This window comes from Nicotiana attenuata, unplaced genomic scaffold, assembly GCF_001879085.1.
Source record: "Nicotiana attenuata strain UT unplaced genomic scaffold, NIATTr2, whole genome shotgun sequence".
NCBI classification, from domain to species: Eukaryota; Viridiplantae; Streptophyta; class Magnoliopsida; order Solanales; family Solanaceae; genus Nicotiana; species Nicotiana attenuata.
The window spans coordinates 187,067-204,303 of NW_017671561.1; the positions used below are offsets into that span (position 1 = coordinate 187,067).

General features: G+C 37.8%; 2 protein-coding genes across 2 annotated transcripts; one reads left to right on the forward strand and one right to left on the reverse strand.

Moving 5' to 3' along the window:
- Positions 1-1,684: 1,684 nt before the first annotated feature.
- Positions 1,685-9,580, forward strand: LOC109208991 (uncharacterized protein At4g19900). Its single transcript, XM_019372160.1, has 5 exons — positions 1,685-3,184; positions 3,467-3,616; positions 4,829-4,963; positions 5,653-5,847; positions 8,965-9,580. Exons 1-5 carry the CDS (start codon positions 1,803-1,805, stop codon positions 9,149-9,151), a joined length of 2,049 nt encoding a protein of 682 aa, XP_019227705.1. The 5' UTR covers positions 1,685-1,802; the 3' UTR covers positions 9,152-9,580.
- A 689-nt stretch (positions 9,581-10,269) lies between these two features.
- LOC109208997 (receptor kinase-like protein Xa21) lies at positions 10,270-15,996 on the reverse strand. The gene is made up of 9 exons (XM_019372168.1): positions 15,934-15,996; positions 15,463-15,526; positions 14,600-14,727; positions 14,221-14,299; positions 13,682-14,097; positions 13,530-13,593; positions 13,141-13,372; positions 10,653-10,839; positions 10,270-10,458 (listed from the first exon to the last, which is right to left on the reverse strand). Exons 1-9 carry the CDS (start codon positions 15,994-15,996, stop codon positions 10,270-10,272), a joined length of 1,422 nt encoding a protein of 473 aa, XP_019227713.1.
- Positions 15,997-17,237: the final 1,241 nt, after the last annotated feature.

The window sequence follows — 17,237 nt, forward strand, 5'->3', positions numbered from 1 at the left end:
TGGCTCGTGTTCTTTTCATAATGCTAAAAGGGGAAGAATAATTATAGGAACTCAGGGGGAACAAACATTTCGGTGAAACTGGTTCTTAGTTACATGAGTTCTAATAGTAAACCTTTGTTACGAAGGCATTAGTCTCCAGAGGGAACTAAGTACTAAGTTTGTCATATCAAAAATGGGGAAAAATTGATAGATCTAAATACTCTTGCCTATGTTTTGATGAAGAACGGTCACCCCGGTATTTTGTCTACCCTCTCTTGGTGCTCTTTCATTGGTTGCGAAGCATTTGTCTGTTCTCCATCTCCTCCATTTTCCTCAAAATGGTTGTGAGGGTGTCATTACCTGCATCACTAGCATTGTGAGTAATACCTGTTGTAGGGAGGCGTGCTGCTCGTCAGCTGCCGATGCAATGTCGACCCTTGCCTCTTCTCTACTCGACCTCCGAGCGGGCTTGTCGAGGAAGCGGTTAGCGTGTTTGTCAACCATGCCTCAAGTAGCTTTTTCACTGCTGGTGGTGCCTCTTCTGTTGTTGATGTAGAGGCTCCCTTACCGTGCGAATCGTGATGCTACCGTGAGGTGGAGGCGAGCTGTTTTGCCCGGGAGAGGTGTTTGGTGTTATATCTTCGCCTTCCGTTTCGTCCACTTCGTTTATGGCGTGGAGGAGGTTGGTGGTGAGGTCGGCTATCGCCTTCCTCTTTTCCTCTCTGTTGCCTTTTGTGTTAGATTTTGCAAACAAGGAAGTATAGGGTTTTTGCGAAGTTTTTTTTAGATCTAGAAGAAACTAAAATTTTAACTAGAAAATCCCCACAGACGACGCCAAATTGTTTAACCAAAAAGTGTTAAGTCTTTTTGTTAAACTAGTTAAATAAGAAGATAGTTGGTAAACCCTAATTAAATATAATAAATACTAGATCTGAAATCGGTTGATACAAATAATGTATAATTGCCTTTAAACCAATTTAATGCAAAGGGTATTAAATGGTACGGTTATAAGTGTGTGGCGGAACAATGATGAGCAATAAATATATTAAATGGTAATAAATGTAAATAGAGAGAATGATCCACCCAATTATTGAATGAGGTAGATGATTCTTCTCTCTGACAATGATGTAAGATAAACAAACGTGGGAATATGGGGGACTTTCTCGGATCTGATGCGAGAAAGTGATCTGAGAAAGTGTGAGATGAACAACAAATCGAATCTTTGTGGAAAGACAATATTTATAAATTACTTTAGAGTCAACTTTTCATGAGAGATCTTCTCATATAGAATATTACATGCCCCTTTCTTCTCTCTCCCTTCCCCTTTATATGTGACATATCCCTTACCTAACTTAAAGTACAAGTGCAGAAAATATTCTGTAGAATATTCTCCTAAAATATCTTACTACTAAACTAGCCGTTAGGGCCGATATGAGTATTCGACCTCGACCCCAATTACTCAGCTCGCCAATAGGTTCCTTTCATCTCCGGCGTGACCTCGGCCTAATCAGCTCTTAGCAATCTCTCTTGGGCAAGATTCCGTTGGTCATATTTTAACCCATACAGAGTCTTCATTTGTTAATTACTTAATGAATTTCCTAGTTACCTTTCCGTATCCAATAGGTATTTCGGAAGAGTGAGCAGTAGGTAAAGTCTACCAAGAAAATAAGAATTTGATAAATATAAAAATTTGATAAATATTAAAAATTATAAAGACGAGGAATTGTTCACATTTCAGTTACACTCCACTCCCCCCTTCCGCCCCTCCCCCCCGTAAAAAAATCCGGTGACCACTGGATCGCCACCAACCGCTGCCATAACACATGCTTCGGAACCTCCGAACGCGGCGGCGTCCGCTTTACGGCGCTCACATTTGCGCCTTAGCCGCCGCGATTCTCCTCCTCCTTTCGGTTTCACTCCTCTACAGTCGCCTCAACTTCTTCCTCCAACCTAACAATCACCACCCGCACCCCCTTCAATACGACACCATTTCACTGAACAATCCTCTCGTCGACGATTTAGCCGACGCTGATTACCGCTCATCTGACGACCGCATCGACGAGCTCGACGTTGCTGACAATAACAACAACAATAACGATGATGAGCTCCTTTTATCCAACGAATCCGAAGAGGACGACGAAGAACTCATCAACCAGTATCCTAGGGTTTCCTCTACGTATTTCTACGATCAGAGGCACGGAGTTGTACGGAGAGCGTTTAACAAACGATCGATTGAGGAATGGGAGGATTACGTTAATTTCGAATCGAGGATGAAGGTAGGATTAGGGTTTAAGAGTGATGAATCTAAGGCCGCGTTTGGATCTGATGATTTTCCAGTAGACGTGCAAATGAGAATGAAATTGAGTGAGATTAAGAGTGTTGAAGATGCTTTGTTACTAAAAGGATCACCTTTGAGGGAAGGGTGGGGTGAGTGGTTTGAAAAGAAGAGTGATTTTTTGAGGCGGGATCGGATGTTCAAATCGAATTTGGAGGCGTTAAATCCAAATAATAATCCCATGTTGCAGGATCCTGATGGAGCTGGGATTACTGGATTGACTAGAGGGGATAAAATTGTATTGAAAGGGCTGATGAATGAGCTTAAGAAAGTTCCATTTCTGGTGAAAAAGCCACTTTCGGTTTCTGAATTGAGAAAATCTGAACTGGTTAGTGATGCTTTGGATTTGCAGAAGATGGCGGGGCTGGCCAAAAATGATGCCTTCGAGTCCAAAGAGTTGAAGTTCAATACTGAATTAGTGAAAACTAATGATGCGTATGTGAATAAAGGGAAGAGAGCGGAGCGTAGAACATTAAATGATAATGCTAGAATTGGAAAAAGAGCTGTACATGTTCATGATACTGATGAAGATTTAGCTACTAGGAGTAACAAAGGGATACACAATGGTAATAGGAAAGCTGTGGAAGGTGAGACTGAAGTTTCTGGGCAAGTCTATGCTGATGGAAAGAGATGGGGTTACTTTCCGGGTTTGCAACCCCGGTTGTCTTTTTCTAATTTTATGGATTCCTTTTTCAGGAAAGCAAAATGTACTATGAGATTTTTCATGGTGTGGAATTCTCCTGCATGGATGTTTACCACTCGGTATCATAGGGGACTTGAGAGCATACTTAACCATCACCCGGATGCCTGTGTGGTGGTTTTCTCTGAGACGATAGAACTTAACTTCTTTAGTGGTTTTGTGAAGGATGGGTAAATTCCTGAATTTCTTTCTGCCTTCAGTTCTTAATGTTTTGTTATCTTGTTGTTTGTTTGAATTATTTGAAGTTTCAATGTTTGCATCAGGAAGACTGTACTAATTATGGTGTTTCTGAGAAGTCTTAAGTTCTTCTTAAAGCAACAAAGGAAAAAGAAGAAGAAGATTGTTTTATGTTCTTCTTTGTGCATATATGCACGTGTGCATGTTTATCGTGTTGTATTCTTCTATTTGCAAGTTTATTGGGAATGGATTTGACGATGACTTATTTTCCGCAGCTTCAAAGTGGCTGTTGTGATGCCCAATCTTGATGAGCTCCTACAAGATACACCAACGCATGTATTTGCTTCTGTCTGGTACGAGTGGAAGCAGACAAAACATTATCCTTTACATTACAGTGAACTTGTCAGGCTGGCAGCTCTATACAAGTAAGGAATATGCGAAATATATACTTGGCCTTGTATTTGTATTGTAGGTATTGTGCAATTACTTGAAGTGTCATTTCTACGATGATGCATTTTAGTAACAATTCAAATATATTACCGTTCGCCTAGAGTGGCATAACAGAGTTCAAAAGCTCTAGTGTTTCTTGTGTATAACATTTTGACTCGACTAAGGCAAAGTAGATAAATAACCATACATAAAATCCCGATTGCATATTTGAATCTGTAGAATTACTTATTATATAAAAAACATCCGAATTATCATTTCAATATTAACAAGTTGGATCATCAGAAAAGCAGAAGCAGGTACCTTCTGTACCACTATGCAGCTCATGGATGGATAACTGATGAATGTGATGGGAATTAGTGAAAGAAGGAAGAGTAGCAATAGATGAGCTTCAATTGACAGAAGTTTATTTCATTTTTTTTTTGAGAATGGTAACAATTTTCATATAACAGAACACTAAAGCTGTGCCAAAGTTTCGTGTACTTGTTTCTCTTAATCTTCTTCATATAAACTGATATTCTTAAACTTGGACTAGAAAGCAACAAGAAAGGTTGTTCATGAAGATAAGAGATGGAATTATTGATGGTGAGAAGACTACTAAATATGGATCTAAGTTTATACTGGTGATATGCAAAATTTTGGATGTTAGCATATATGTTAATGGATAGTCCATTGAAGTTGTCTGTGGCACATGGTAAGGGTTTTTCAAGATCACATGTTTCTCAGAATTTTTCTGCTCCTAGTGAGGTTTTTTTTAGCAGTATATGCCAATAGCTGAATTATATGAGTTTTCCTTAGGGAAAAATAGATTGTTGCTTGCACCAACATCTCTTGGCAAAAGCCAAGAACCTTATGACATCATGATCGTGTTAGAATATGTTTGCCATTAATATAGAAATTTATGTGTAATTGTACCGGTTTTCTCCGAAATGTCTAAGTCACAATCTTTTTCCTGTATCACATTGTTTGAATAATGATTGAAGGATTGACTAAAGGGGGCATTTGACAGATGTGGTCCTATGGATTATTTACAGCTGTGGTCCTGTTTGTAGTGAGCTTCTTGCTAATTCCTTTTACTGCAGCATTGTTTTTGCTTCAGTGATAATGATCTTCAATTTCTTTTGATGAAATTCATAGTTTTTCAGTGTTGTAAATAAACTTCATGTGCTCTTTTGCCTTGTCGCTTGCAGGTATGGGGGAATCTATCTTGACTCGGATATCATAGTGTTGAATTCATTGTCATTGCTGAATAATACTGTTGCTTTTGAGGATGACCTACGTGGAAAAACATTGAATGGTGCTGTAATGGCGTTTAGAAAGCAAAGGTACCTGTAACTCCACTTTTGTCGTCTATAGTTCTTAACTGCCATGTTCTAGTTTGCACACTTGGACCTTGCAATATCCATCTGTTCTCTGGTATTTTGTAAGTAAGCAATAAAGCAGGTTCGCACGTTCTACAATTGGGGCCAACTGAGGAAGGGATTTGCATATTGAAATAAAGGGCAATTAGGAAGGACATTTGGATGGATAAATTGTTCTCTTTTACTGTTTAATCTGATGCTGGTGGCTACTGCCGTTTTGTGGATAGAATAACATATTCTTTTAGTAAAATAAAGGCCCCCCCCCCCCAACCCCCCCAACCCCCCCAACCCCAACCCAAAAAAAAAATAAAGAGGAAATAAGGCTTTCTTTCATCCTGCAAATGAACAAACTATTTTGGTTGTCTTTGCTGGTGGGAGGTGTATCCATTGGATTAGTCAAGGTGCATGCAAGTCGGCCTGGACACATAAAATAAAATGTAATTTCAAGTTGTCCTTCGCTGCCTGAAAATGCTACCAAAGGATTCCATTTTAGTATTAGAATAACCTCAAACCGTGCTACCTCTTAAAGTGTATTGTGGGAAAAGGACAGGATAATACAAGTATTCCGTGGCAAAAGTATATAAAGGATGTAAAGTATATTCTCTTCTGTCTACCCTATGGCCAAGATTCACTTTCTTGTACGTCTTTTGCAGTCCTTTTATAATGGAGTGTTTGAAGGAGTTTTATGCCTCTTATGACGACGCACAATTGAGGTGGAATGGAGCTGATCTTTTGACAAGAGTTGCTAGTAACTTTTCTGGCAATGATAATCTCTCCGATAGAACGATGGAGATCAAGTTTCAACCCTCTTTTCTTATCTTCCCTATCGGTCATAATAATATTACCAGGTACAGACTTTACTACCTTTCAGTCTCTAGTTCAAAAGTATAAAATGTGGTACTTAGGATTGTAAATGCTTAAATGTAGTGAAAGATTTATTATTGTTATTTCAAACTTTTAATTGTTAGTCATATTAACATTACCATTTCAAAAAAGAAATTTAGTCATATTAACATTATTGCCTTTTTTCCTTTTCTTGTCATGATGGGTAGCGTCACAACTAGAGTTATTGTGATTATTGGTTGCACTTACGGTCATGATGTTATTACTGATTTGGTTGATATATACTGCTCTAACTAGAGTTATTGGTTGCACTTACGGTCATGATGTTATTACTAATTTGGTTAAAATATACTGCTCTAACTAATGCATAATGGTGACGTCATATAACTTTGTTGAGTCTTGTACTGAAAGAGAGTAGCATTAGTCTAGCCCCCTTACATCATAAGCAACACTTTCTGTTTCAGTAAGCTGCAAAATTTTGACAACATAACAAGTAATTTCAATATTGATTTGAATTTCGATATTTTTCCTAAATCAGGAGTCAATGTTGACCTCGTAAAATATTGATTCGTGTAGTTTAGCCCTAATAATCTTTTTAAATCCCCACGAAGTATAAGTTGAAGGGAGAAAACCGATGGCGTCCAATCCTACGCCTCTAAGTGAAGCGTAGACGGTCGTTAGCAATAATAAACCCAACTAGGTTGGGGTCGAATCCAACAAGGAGTGTGTGCTAAAGTGTTTAAAAGTGTGCAACCTCGATGTTTCTTAAGTTTATCTTCTAACAAAAGAGTGGTGATTAGTTATGACTAACTTTGAAAGAGCACGTAGAATGCAAATAAAGATGGGTTTTCTAATAAAGAGAAGGATCAGGGTTGCAACCTTAATATGACATAATTAGTTCATGGGTGTCTTTAATCTTGCCTAAATACTTCGTATTAGTGATTATGATCCAATTGATAGCTGCCCACTAGAATTTTCCAACTATAGCCAAGCTTTTCCCTAAAAAGTTCTTTCAAACCCAAAGGAATTCAATAAGCCCCAATTGATAATGACCTAAGTAGAAATTTTCATTAATTCCTTCATAAGCTCCAATCCTTGCTACTTGTTGACTACCCAATCTAATTTTCACATTTCCAAGTAAGAAATAGATAAAAAGGGCTCAATCTGGTGTATGCAACCACCAAAATTAACAATAAAGCATGGAAACAAGTAGATAATCACAATCCAAGTAATAATAAGCAAGATGAACAAAGACCCATCATATTAATGACATAAGAGTTTATAATCCAGCTATGGAGCTTAGCTACTCATACTAGAAATGGAAAATAAGAGTTGAGATGAAAAGATAAACATAATTAAGACTTAAAGAGTAAGAAAATCCAAACAAGGTTGCTGTTGATCTTCCAATCCTTCCCAAAATTAGCTAAAGGCTACTATGGAGTACAAATGAGAAGCAAAGATGACCTAAAAATGACCTAAACTTCTATATATATCAAGTCCCAAAAGTGGACAAAATTGCCTTTGGTTGGCCCCACCTAGCTTCATATTCATGCTTCAAGTAGGCTGCTTTCTTCAGGGCTTCACGTAGGCTACGTGAGCTTCAGCTTCTTCAGGTGATTTTTCCCCATGTAGGCTGTGTGCTTCACGTAGGCAAAACCAGAGCATCCCCGTCTTCAGCTTAATCCCATTTTCCAGGTACGTAGGCTACTTGCTTTGCATCGTAGGCTACGTACATTTTTGGCCTTCAGTTACAACTTCAATTCTTCCAATCGTTCACTTGGACTTGGTCTTTTCTTGCTATTTTTCCATGGGCAGAAGGCAACTTTTGCTTAATTCCCCCTTAAACTTTTTGTGGTCTTTAATACCCATACACCCCTCGAACTTGGAAATTTGATAGTCTTGACCTTCCTAGATGCTGATGTGGCAAAGAGCATGAATACCCTCTCTTTTAGGTGTGTGGGAGGGAAGAAAAATAAAAAAATTAGCTTCCAAATGGAGTATTTTTCAAATATTAATTGCTACATAATCAAATATAACAATTTATTTGTTCCAATTGTATTTCTCGTTGTTTCTTCTTAAGATAGATTGCATATTTTTCCCAATTGTATTTTTTTTAAATACAATGAATATATATTACTATGTATTTCGTATCTTTTTTTCCGATTCAAATCTGTAAAAGTTAGTTGAAACTTCATTTATTTTAGCCAAATAAAAAAAAAGATTTAGCAAAAGTAATGAAGTTCAAATAGTATATTTTCTACAAAAAGAAAAAAATACTGTGTATTTTTATTTTCATTTTCATGCAATGACTATTTAGTTAAATTATGCATTTTTCTTTTTTGAGTCAAATTCACAAATATTTGGTCGAAATTTTATTATTCTAAGCTAAAATTTTAACGTATTTTTTTAGATACAATGATAATATGTTTTAAATGTGTATTCCTTCTTTTCCTGTCTAAATATATAAAAGTAACTTGGCTAAATATCATTATCATTAGCCAAATAAGAAATCATGGTCAAAATAACGTTGTTTCAAGTTTTTTCTATATAGATTTTGGCACAAAAAAATGATTTAAATAGATGGTGGACTTGAAGGTAAAAATACACATTTTTTTGTAAAAAAATGCCACATGAACAAAAAAAATCCATGTGGGAGCTCGTGTGTCATGCTCCTAAGGATTGTCAGCTTCCACGGGGGTCGAGGCTATGAAATTGCCAAGTTTAAGGGGGTATTAATGACCACGTGAAGTTTAAGGGGAACTAAACAAAAGTTTCCAAGTTCGGAATCTGCCTTTTTCCATGTTTATCATTCTCAAAGCGTCCACAACTCCATGATCCTGAAAATACACCATTCAAAACATAATTACTCAACTTATTCCAACAAATGGGGCATAAAACTCTATAGTAACACAAGAGAAGTTAGTTAAAAAGCTAACTAATCAAAAACCTTGGCTGTCTAATATCTCATTCAGTGAGCTTCAGCAGCATCCGAACATGTCATGGTTTTTGTAACCAAACAGCAACATCTGCTTATTTTTCTTCTTATTTCTTGCTGGGATGATAATCCAAAACAGGGGGTTATAGACAAAAATATGTACCAACTCTCCCTTTTCCTTTGGCAGATATTTCTCAGCACCAGCAACGGAGAATGAGAAAGCTGAACAAGATATGCTATTTAAAACTATTCTCAAAGAAGCAGTCACATTTCACTTTTGGAATGGCTTAACTTCAGCTATGGTTCCAGAACCTGAGAGCCTTGCATACCAGATCATTAATTACAATTGCCTACATTGCTCTGAAGAATTGTGAATCACCATTAAAGCAGATAGCCTTATAAAACATTTTAGTTTCATGCCATTAGATACCTCACAGCTTTAAAGAGATTCGAAAGAGTGCATTTGAAATTCCGGTGTTGTTTTCCATGAAGAAAGGCTGCTTGCAGTGGTGATGTCCTGTCTATATACAGATTGTTGTTGTAGGAAACATGAATCTATAGTTGGTTGAAGGCTTCTGGACCTCGTGTTGTTAGTCTATTAGTGGTGTAGATTCTCTCAAAGGAGGATTAAGAGATCCCACTTTTTATAGCTGAGATCTTTTTGTATATTTGTTTCCCTTTGATTTTTGTAGTTCTCACTTCATCGATGATTCTCTTAGTTTAATCCAAAGTTTTGTACCACTATTTTTTAGTCATTGACAACACAACAATCATATATTTTAGTGAATGTTTCTTTTAAATTATTTCTACATCTGCAGCTTCACGTCATTTCTTCTCTTTTAGACTTGCCATATATCGTCAAAACCTGTCACATTCCATGCCTTATAAAACATTTTAATCTCATGCCAGTAGATACCACACAACTTTCAAAGAGATTCAAATGAAGTTGCACATGAATTTTACTGTTTTGGTTTTTTATTTGAACGTTGTATATTAGAAATACCAGGTTTATACGATATAACCAAATTTAATCATATTATTTGGAAAATATAGGAATCCTGATTCCACCTAGTGTTGACTAGTGACAAAGCTGGACCTAATATATTCAAGTGTGCAGAGAGCTTCTTCTATGCTAGTTCTTGCAACTAGAGTGCAGCTCAAAGCTAATTCCATGATAGATAACATACACTGCATCTTTCCGGCGGTTTGTTCATCCACCAAATTAGCATCCACCACCTTATGAATCTCACTTGCTCAAGTCTCCAGTAAATATTTCATCACTTGTCTCATTCTTGTACGTCTCCATCATCAAGATGCCAAAACTATAAACATCACAACTCGTGGATACTATTCCATCTTGTCCATACTCTGGAATCATGGTCAAAATAATTAGAAAAGCTTGCCAATCTATTTCCGGGGTAAAGAATTAATGTTTTGGGTAGTACAAGGATATGAGGAAGCTTTAAAGTTATAATACCTGGAGCAATATATCCTATGGTTGCGATTGTCCTAAGTTAGAACAAAAGCGTCTCCTGCAGCTAACAATTTCAGTGACATGGCCAACCATATCTTGATCTAGCAAGACATTGCTTGGCTTCATATCACAATGCACCACAGGTGTTGAATAGCCATTGTGGAGATAGTCCATTGCAGATGCAACATCTATCATTATATTTAATCTCTGCAATAAATCCAAGAACAGGTTGTGAGAGTATAGCCATTTATCAAGTGTCCCATTAGGCATGTATTCCAATACTAAGGCTTTGAGAGCAACTAGTGATGACTTTGGTAAGATTTCGATGGCGGAGGTTTCTTAGCATCTCACATTCTGTGTCAAAACTTTTGAATGCACCCTCTGATTGGCACATTTAAAACCTTTGCTGCCAAAAGAGTACCATCCTTAAGTATCCCTTTATAGACCATGCTGAAACTCCCACTACCAAGCAAGTTGCTTTCACTGAATCCTTTTGTTGCTTGTTCAAGTTCATAATAGGAAATTCTTTCATGCCCTTTTACCAGAGACACATCTGCTTGACCTGCATTCTTCTTTTTCGTTCGCAATCTTAAAAATACATATGCAAGAAAAAGCAGGCCCACTCCCAAAGGGATGTACAAAACCAAGATTGTCTTCTTCCTCTTTGACCTCTTGGTAGATTTGGTGACACATGAAACTTAGAATCACCACACAGAGCATTACTGGACAAGAAAGAATGACTTGTGAAATTTGCGAAAGGACCTCAAGTGGGAATCTCTCCACTGAGTTTATTAAATGAGAAATTCAAGTATTTCAGATACACAAGAGCTTCTAATGACTTTGGAATTTCACCACTAAGATTGTTATTGCACAAATCCAAGTATTCCAAGGCCAGCATTTTGCCAAATGAATCCGGGATAGGCCCGTCTAATCTATTATGTGTGTCACGTCCCGAACCTGGGCCTGGACGTAACACGACACCCGGTGCTTGACAACATGCGACCGAGCGAACCAACTGGCTGGCTGAATCAACATGTGATATCATAACATACTGAATGCGGAAGATAAATTAACACATGCTGATATACTAAAAGTCTGGATGATATAAATCAAAGTGCAGAAATACTAATACAATTTTGAAATATATTTGTAGCCAACATAGCTTAATATGAAAAGCCTGCGACCCTGTCTAGCTGTTACTCTAGTCTATGAAGCCTCTAATGAAGTACTGAAAACACTGACTGTCTGCCAATACTGAAGACTGTAAGGTAATGATAATGCGCCGAAAGAACTGGGGATCACCAAATAGCTGGTACGAGAATCCTAGCGCTCTGAATCGTCAACCTGTAAATCATTACCTGCATCGTGAGATGCAGGCCCCGAGCAAAAGGGACGTCAGTACATTTGAATTGCACTGGTATAAAAAGCAACTGAAAGAAAGAATTATAAAAGCTGAAACTGAAACTAAGTTGATAACTGAGAATTGATAATTGATAATTGATAACTGAAATTATAACTATTGAAACTGAAACTGAAATGATAACTGATAACTGATAACTGAAATGATAACTAATAATTGAACTGAACAAAGGAAGTAAGGATATGAATACTCCCTCTTCTAAATGACGAACAACCTGTTTATTTGAATATTAAACTGCAGCCTCAGGCCCAATATATATACGTGCACAACTGCGGCCTCGGGCCCAAGTATACGTATACATAACTGCGGCCTCAGGCCCAAAGATGCATAAATCATAAACTGCGGCCTCAGGCCCAAAGATGCATAAAGCATTAACTGCGGCCTCAGGCCCAAAGATGCATAAAGCATTAACTGCGGCCTCAGGCCCAAATACAGGTGTTCAACATTCAGAGATTTAAAATCAGGAACTGAGAATCATACTGCAATACATGATAGTGAAATACTGAATCACACTGAGTTACATGATACTGGAATACTGGATCACACCGAGTTACATAATACTAGAATACTGAATAGGACTAGACTGAGACATGTATTCTTGAACTGATTATGAACACCGAAACTTCAACTGTTTATGGCATACTGAGTAATCTATACTAAGACTCGGGGGCATCAAACCCAAGTCTATATTGAATACGTACTGAGCTCACAACGTTCAGAATGAAAGTCATGAACGAGTTATGAAGCTAAAGAATAGAAGTTCTACAACTATTCAAGGAACTAGGCTAAACAATATTTCTGAGGCAATTAGTAACGTCGTAAAAGAAACATAATGTAGGGAGAATCATTAACGTTCCCAAACATAGAGAGTTAGCCTCACATACCTTAACTTCATGCTCTTGAGCGTAATACAACATTCGCCAACCCTTTCAACTTTAATCTATATCAATACAAGTCAAAGGGATTCCATATTAGCAATAATACTCATATTTTGGTTACTTAGGCATTTTATCAAACACTCGGTGAGAATAAAGCTTCATAGTCCTTATTAATGGTGTCTATACACCCAATAACCCATTCTCTTACTCCTAGATAAATTCTAAAGTCTCAAATGGCTATAATCAACATTATTCTTTATTCTTGCACAGAGATCCGTTTGGGCTCCACAATATGTCGTTAGAAAGCTATTTCAAAAGCCTACAACTTTCATCTTTTGGGCTTTCCCAAATACCTTACACGTTTTTCGCTAAACCTCCTGCAAGACTGACCCTTTGTAAACTTCGTAGATTTTATCGAATCTTATGCACCTCATTCTCCATCTTGATTCTAAAACAACTATTTTCACCCATACTCATCCCGCCAGGACTTCATATGTCTATAATATCATATTAATACACATTTAACACATCCACACCTAGTCCGAATGTACGGGGTGTTACTATGTGCTAGAGAAAGTTTGATCAAGGTACCCTAAGATGTTGGGGATCTTACGAGAAAAATCATTTTTTGACAGATCGATGAGTGTTGCAGCCTTTAAATTTCCAATCTCTAGAGGAATTTGCCCACTGAATAAATTGGACGAAACATTGAATTCTATGAGATGTTGAAGGCTCCCTAAGCTTGCAGGTAATCTTGAATTCAACCTGTTGTTAGCTAGATAAAGTTTCCTCAAACTGGTAACACTTCCTAAGCATGGTGGCACTGAACCAGAAAAATGATTTCCTGATAAGTCTAATGCACCAAGACTCTTTAAATTGCAGATAATATCTGGTATGGGTCCTTCTATCTTGTTCTTGAAGGTTCAACATTCTTTGGATAGTATTTGGAATATGTCCAGCCAACTCATTGTTTTGCAGACTCATCATTGTCATTCCAGTAAGATTACCAATTTCTTCCGCAATGACGCCCTTCAGTTTACAACCCTGTCCTTCAAAAATTTGCATAGCAGAAAAATTTCCAACTGATGCAAGGAAAAACACTGTCCAACGGATTCCGATCAAATTTGAGTACTCTTAGTTCCCTACAGTTTGTGAGTGATGTAAGGAAGCTCAATGCTGAATCACTGAAAAACTTATTACTCCCCAAGTGTAAAATCTCAAGATATTCTAAGTTACCAAGTGATTCAGGAATTGGATCTGTGGAACTATTCCATGAGATATCAAGTCCCATGAGTCTTGAAGAATTTGAGATTGAAGACGAGATAAAACCGCTCAAAAGATTACTTGAACAAGAAAATTTTTCCAGGTTGGGCAGTCGACGGCCTAAATCTGAAGGTAGAGTACCTGAAAACCTGTTTCCTGCAAGTCCTATGATCTGCAGTTCTGACATGTTGAAAATGCTAGCAGGTACGGGACCAGTAAACACATTATTGTATAATGACAGCACCTGGAGTTTCGTAAGATAACCTAGCTCCACTGGTATCTTTCCTGTCAAGTGTGGGAAATATATCAGAACCAATTTGCGAGAGAGAGAGAGAGAGAGAGAGAGAGAGAGAGAGAGAGAGAGAAGGAAGAAAATTTCCGACTCCTTGTAAGGAAATATCATACTACCTTCTAAGTGCAGGTCTCGAAGATCTAATATTGTAAATGCTGTCAAGTTAGCTAGATTTCTTGGTACAGTTCCAATGAACTGATTGACAGACAATGACAAGATTTGAAGCTTTCCACATTTTTCTATGTTTGGTGGAATGACGCCCTCTAGGTAGTTAGTTGAGAGGTAAAGCAATTCCAGGTTTGGAAGATGGTCGCAATAGCTGTTGGAAGCTTACCGGTAAGATTGTTGTGACTAAGAGCAATAATTTGTATTGTTGTAATGTTAAAGATTGATGGTGGTATAGAGCCAGTAAGATGGTTATGTTGCAGGTCTAAAAAAGTCATGTAACGTAGATCGCCAACTTCTCTAGGGATTATTTCTCTGTGTTCTCAACACTTCCAGCTTTGTTAGGTTGGAAAGAGAAGATGGGATTCCTCCGAAGAACTGGTTCCTTGAAAGGAGCACAATGCGAAGATTTGGTAACAAACTTAAAAATGATGGAATGGCACCAGTAAAATTATTGCCTGTCACATTAACCAGTTTCAGCCTTTGCAAATATGAGCCAACTCTTCTGGCAACTCTCCACGGAGAGTGTTGTTACTAATGTCTAAAGCTACAACTCTACGGCGGCGAAAGCTGCAACTGATTCCAATCCAGCTGCACACTGGGCTGGAAAAAGACCAGTTAGTTGCTAAGATGTATCAGAAGAAGAAATATGAGATTTCAAGGCTAGAAGAGCAGCTTCATCAGTGCTGATATTGGGAACAATTGCCAATGAAGTATGGTCATTGATGACCCTACAGCCACATACAACATAGCTAGAACAATATTTACAACAATAGGAACTGTTACTAATTAAAAAGCATAGGTCATCTTAATTAATCTAAAACTTTTCTCCTATGTGTCGAGCACTATTGTTCCCAAAATTAAACTTCACCAGTGTCACAGACCCCAAAATCCCACATTTAGGATCGTAATGATACCTAGTTCCTAGGACTAGGTAAGCCTACCACATAGCAAGATCAACAGAACTAAACACCAATTTAAATAATTATGAAGGTTGAAAAGTGCTTTAACATAACCAAAAGCGGAAATACAAAGTCAAATAAATCTCAAAACTAGTAGTACAGAGTCATAAGCTCTACAGAGAGTACATGCGAAATCTCAAAATACAATACTGTCTGGAAATGCAAAAAACAGTAGTAAGAAAATCAGCAGAAGGTGGCTCCGTGGCCTGCGAGCGAGAACAACAGGTATACCTTGAAATCTCCTCAATATCTGGCTCAACACACTAGCGACCGGCTCGATCCGAGGTACTTGGATCTGCACAAAAATATGCAGAAGCGTAGTATGAGTACACCACAATCGGTACCCAGTAAGTATCAAGACTAACCTCGGTGGAGTAGTGACAAGGTTCAAGTCAAGACACTCACTAAACATAAAACCTGTGCAGAATATCAATATAAAGCTAACAACGAGAAGCGAAATCAATAAATGACAACAAAGAGTAAACATGTGATAACACAACAAATTAACCCTAACACAGTTAAAGTACAAGTGATTAATGAAAAACAATGACCGTTCAAATTCTCAAGCCGTTCCAACACAAGATTTACAACAATAATCACCCCGAGGTAGCACACTTCATAATCATAAATCACAAGTCAGAAATCACAAATCATCCCTACGACATCGTGTAAGCTTCACATTTTAAAATATTTTCCCGAAACAGCTTCACGAGCATAAGCCCCTCCATCTCGCCGCGTGTGCTTCACAATGAAGTATTTCTCCATATTAGCAACACACGCATAAACCCCCTTTATCTCACCGCACGCGCATCAATATACACACCACCTTATTCCGCCGTATGCACATCTCAGTCACAACACAACTATAATAACCACCCGCACCTCACGTACACATGTGCCACAATATCACCACAATACCAATACCAATGCCACAACAAGATATAGCCATGGCTCAACAACAATGTGCACAAGAATTATCACAATAATATAAGGGTATGGGGAGTGAACAACAAAATAAAAATATGTTTCATATAGCAAACAACTCCAAATTAAATATTAATAGCCTAAGGCTTAATCAAGTCAATTACCACACATACGCCCGTGCACACACTCGTCACCTCATGTACACGTCAGGAAAAGTTTCCTCCACGTAAAGTTAGCTAAATCAATCATCTAGTAAGCCTTTCACGCGTTAATCAACCTCCGGACGGCTTGAATCTAGCCAAAATAACTTAATATCATAAATAAAAGCTATAGGAAACGAATCCGAATAATAAAGCTTCTTTAAGTAAAATCAAAAAGTCAACCCCGGGCCCGCACCCCACAACCCAATCAAATTCACAAATTCTGAACACCCATTCCGATACGAGTCCAACATCCAATTTCGACCACAAATCGGCCTTCAACATTACTTATATACAGTGTTACACTACATCAACATTTGGTGGATAGATACAGTTCTTAAGTTACTGAGTCGGGGACTACCATGTATTTGTAAAAAAATCCAAGTGTTCATTTGCACAGAACCAGGTTGATAGTATCTTGGTCATATCAGGTGATGCATACTGATCCTTCTAAAATAAGTGCAACGATGAGTTGGCCTTTACATACCAACATTAGAGAATCTAGGGAAGTTTTCGTTACAACCTTTTACAATGCATGTCGATGCTTCTAGGCGAGGGCCATTTTAATCCAGGACTATCACTCCATTTAATACTCAAGTCAAGTTCTCAATACTGATCTTCTGACAAGAATTGCTAGTAACTTTCTGCCAATGGTAATTTATCCGGTAGGACGACGGAGATTGATTTTCCACCCTCTGTTCTTTTCTTCGCCATCTGTCATAATAATATTATGTGGTATCAGACTTGACCACCTTTTAGTCTTCAGTTCAAACGTATAAATAATGTTAAAAAGAAATTATGACGTGGCTGTGTTATGATGAGGAGAAGCATTGACGCTCCTGTTAGGAGGTGTGAGAGGTTGAACATGACGGGTTTGAGAAG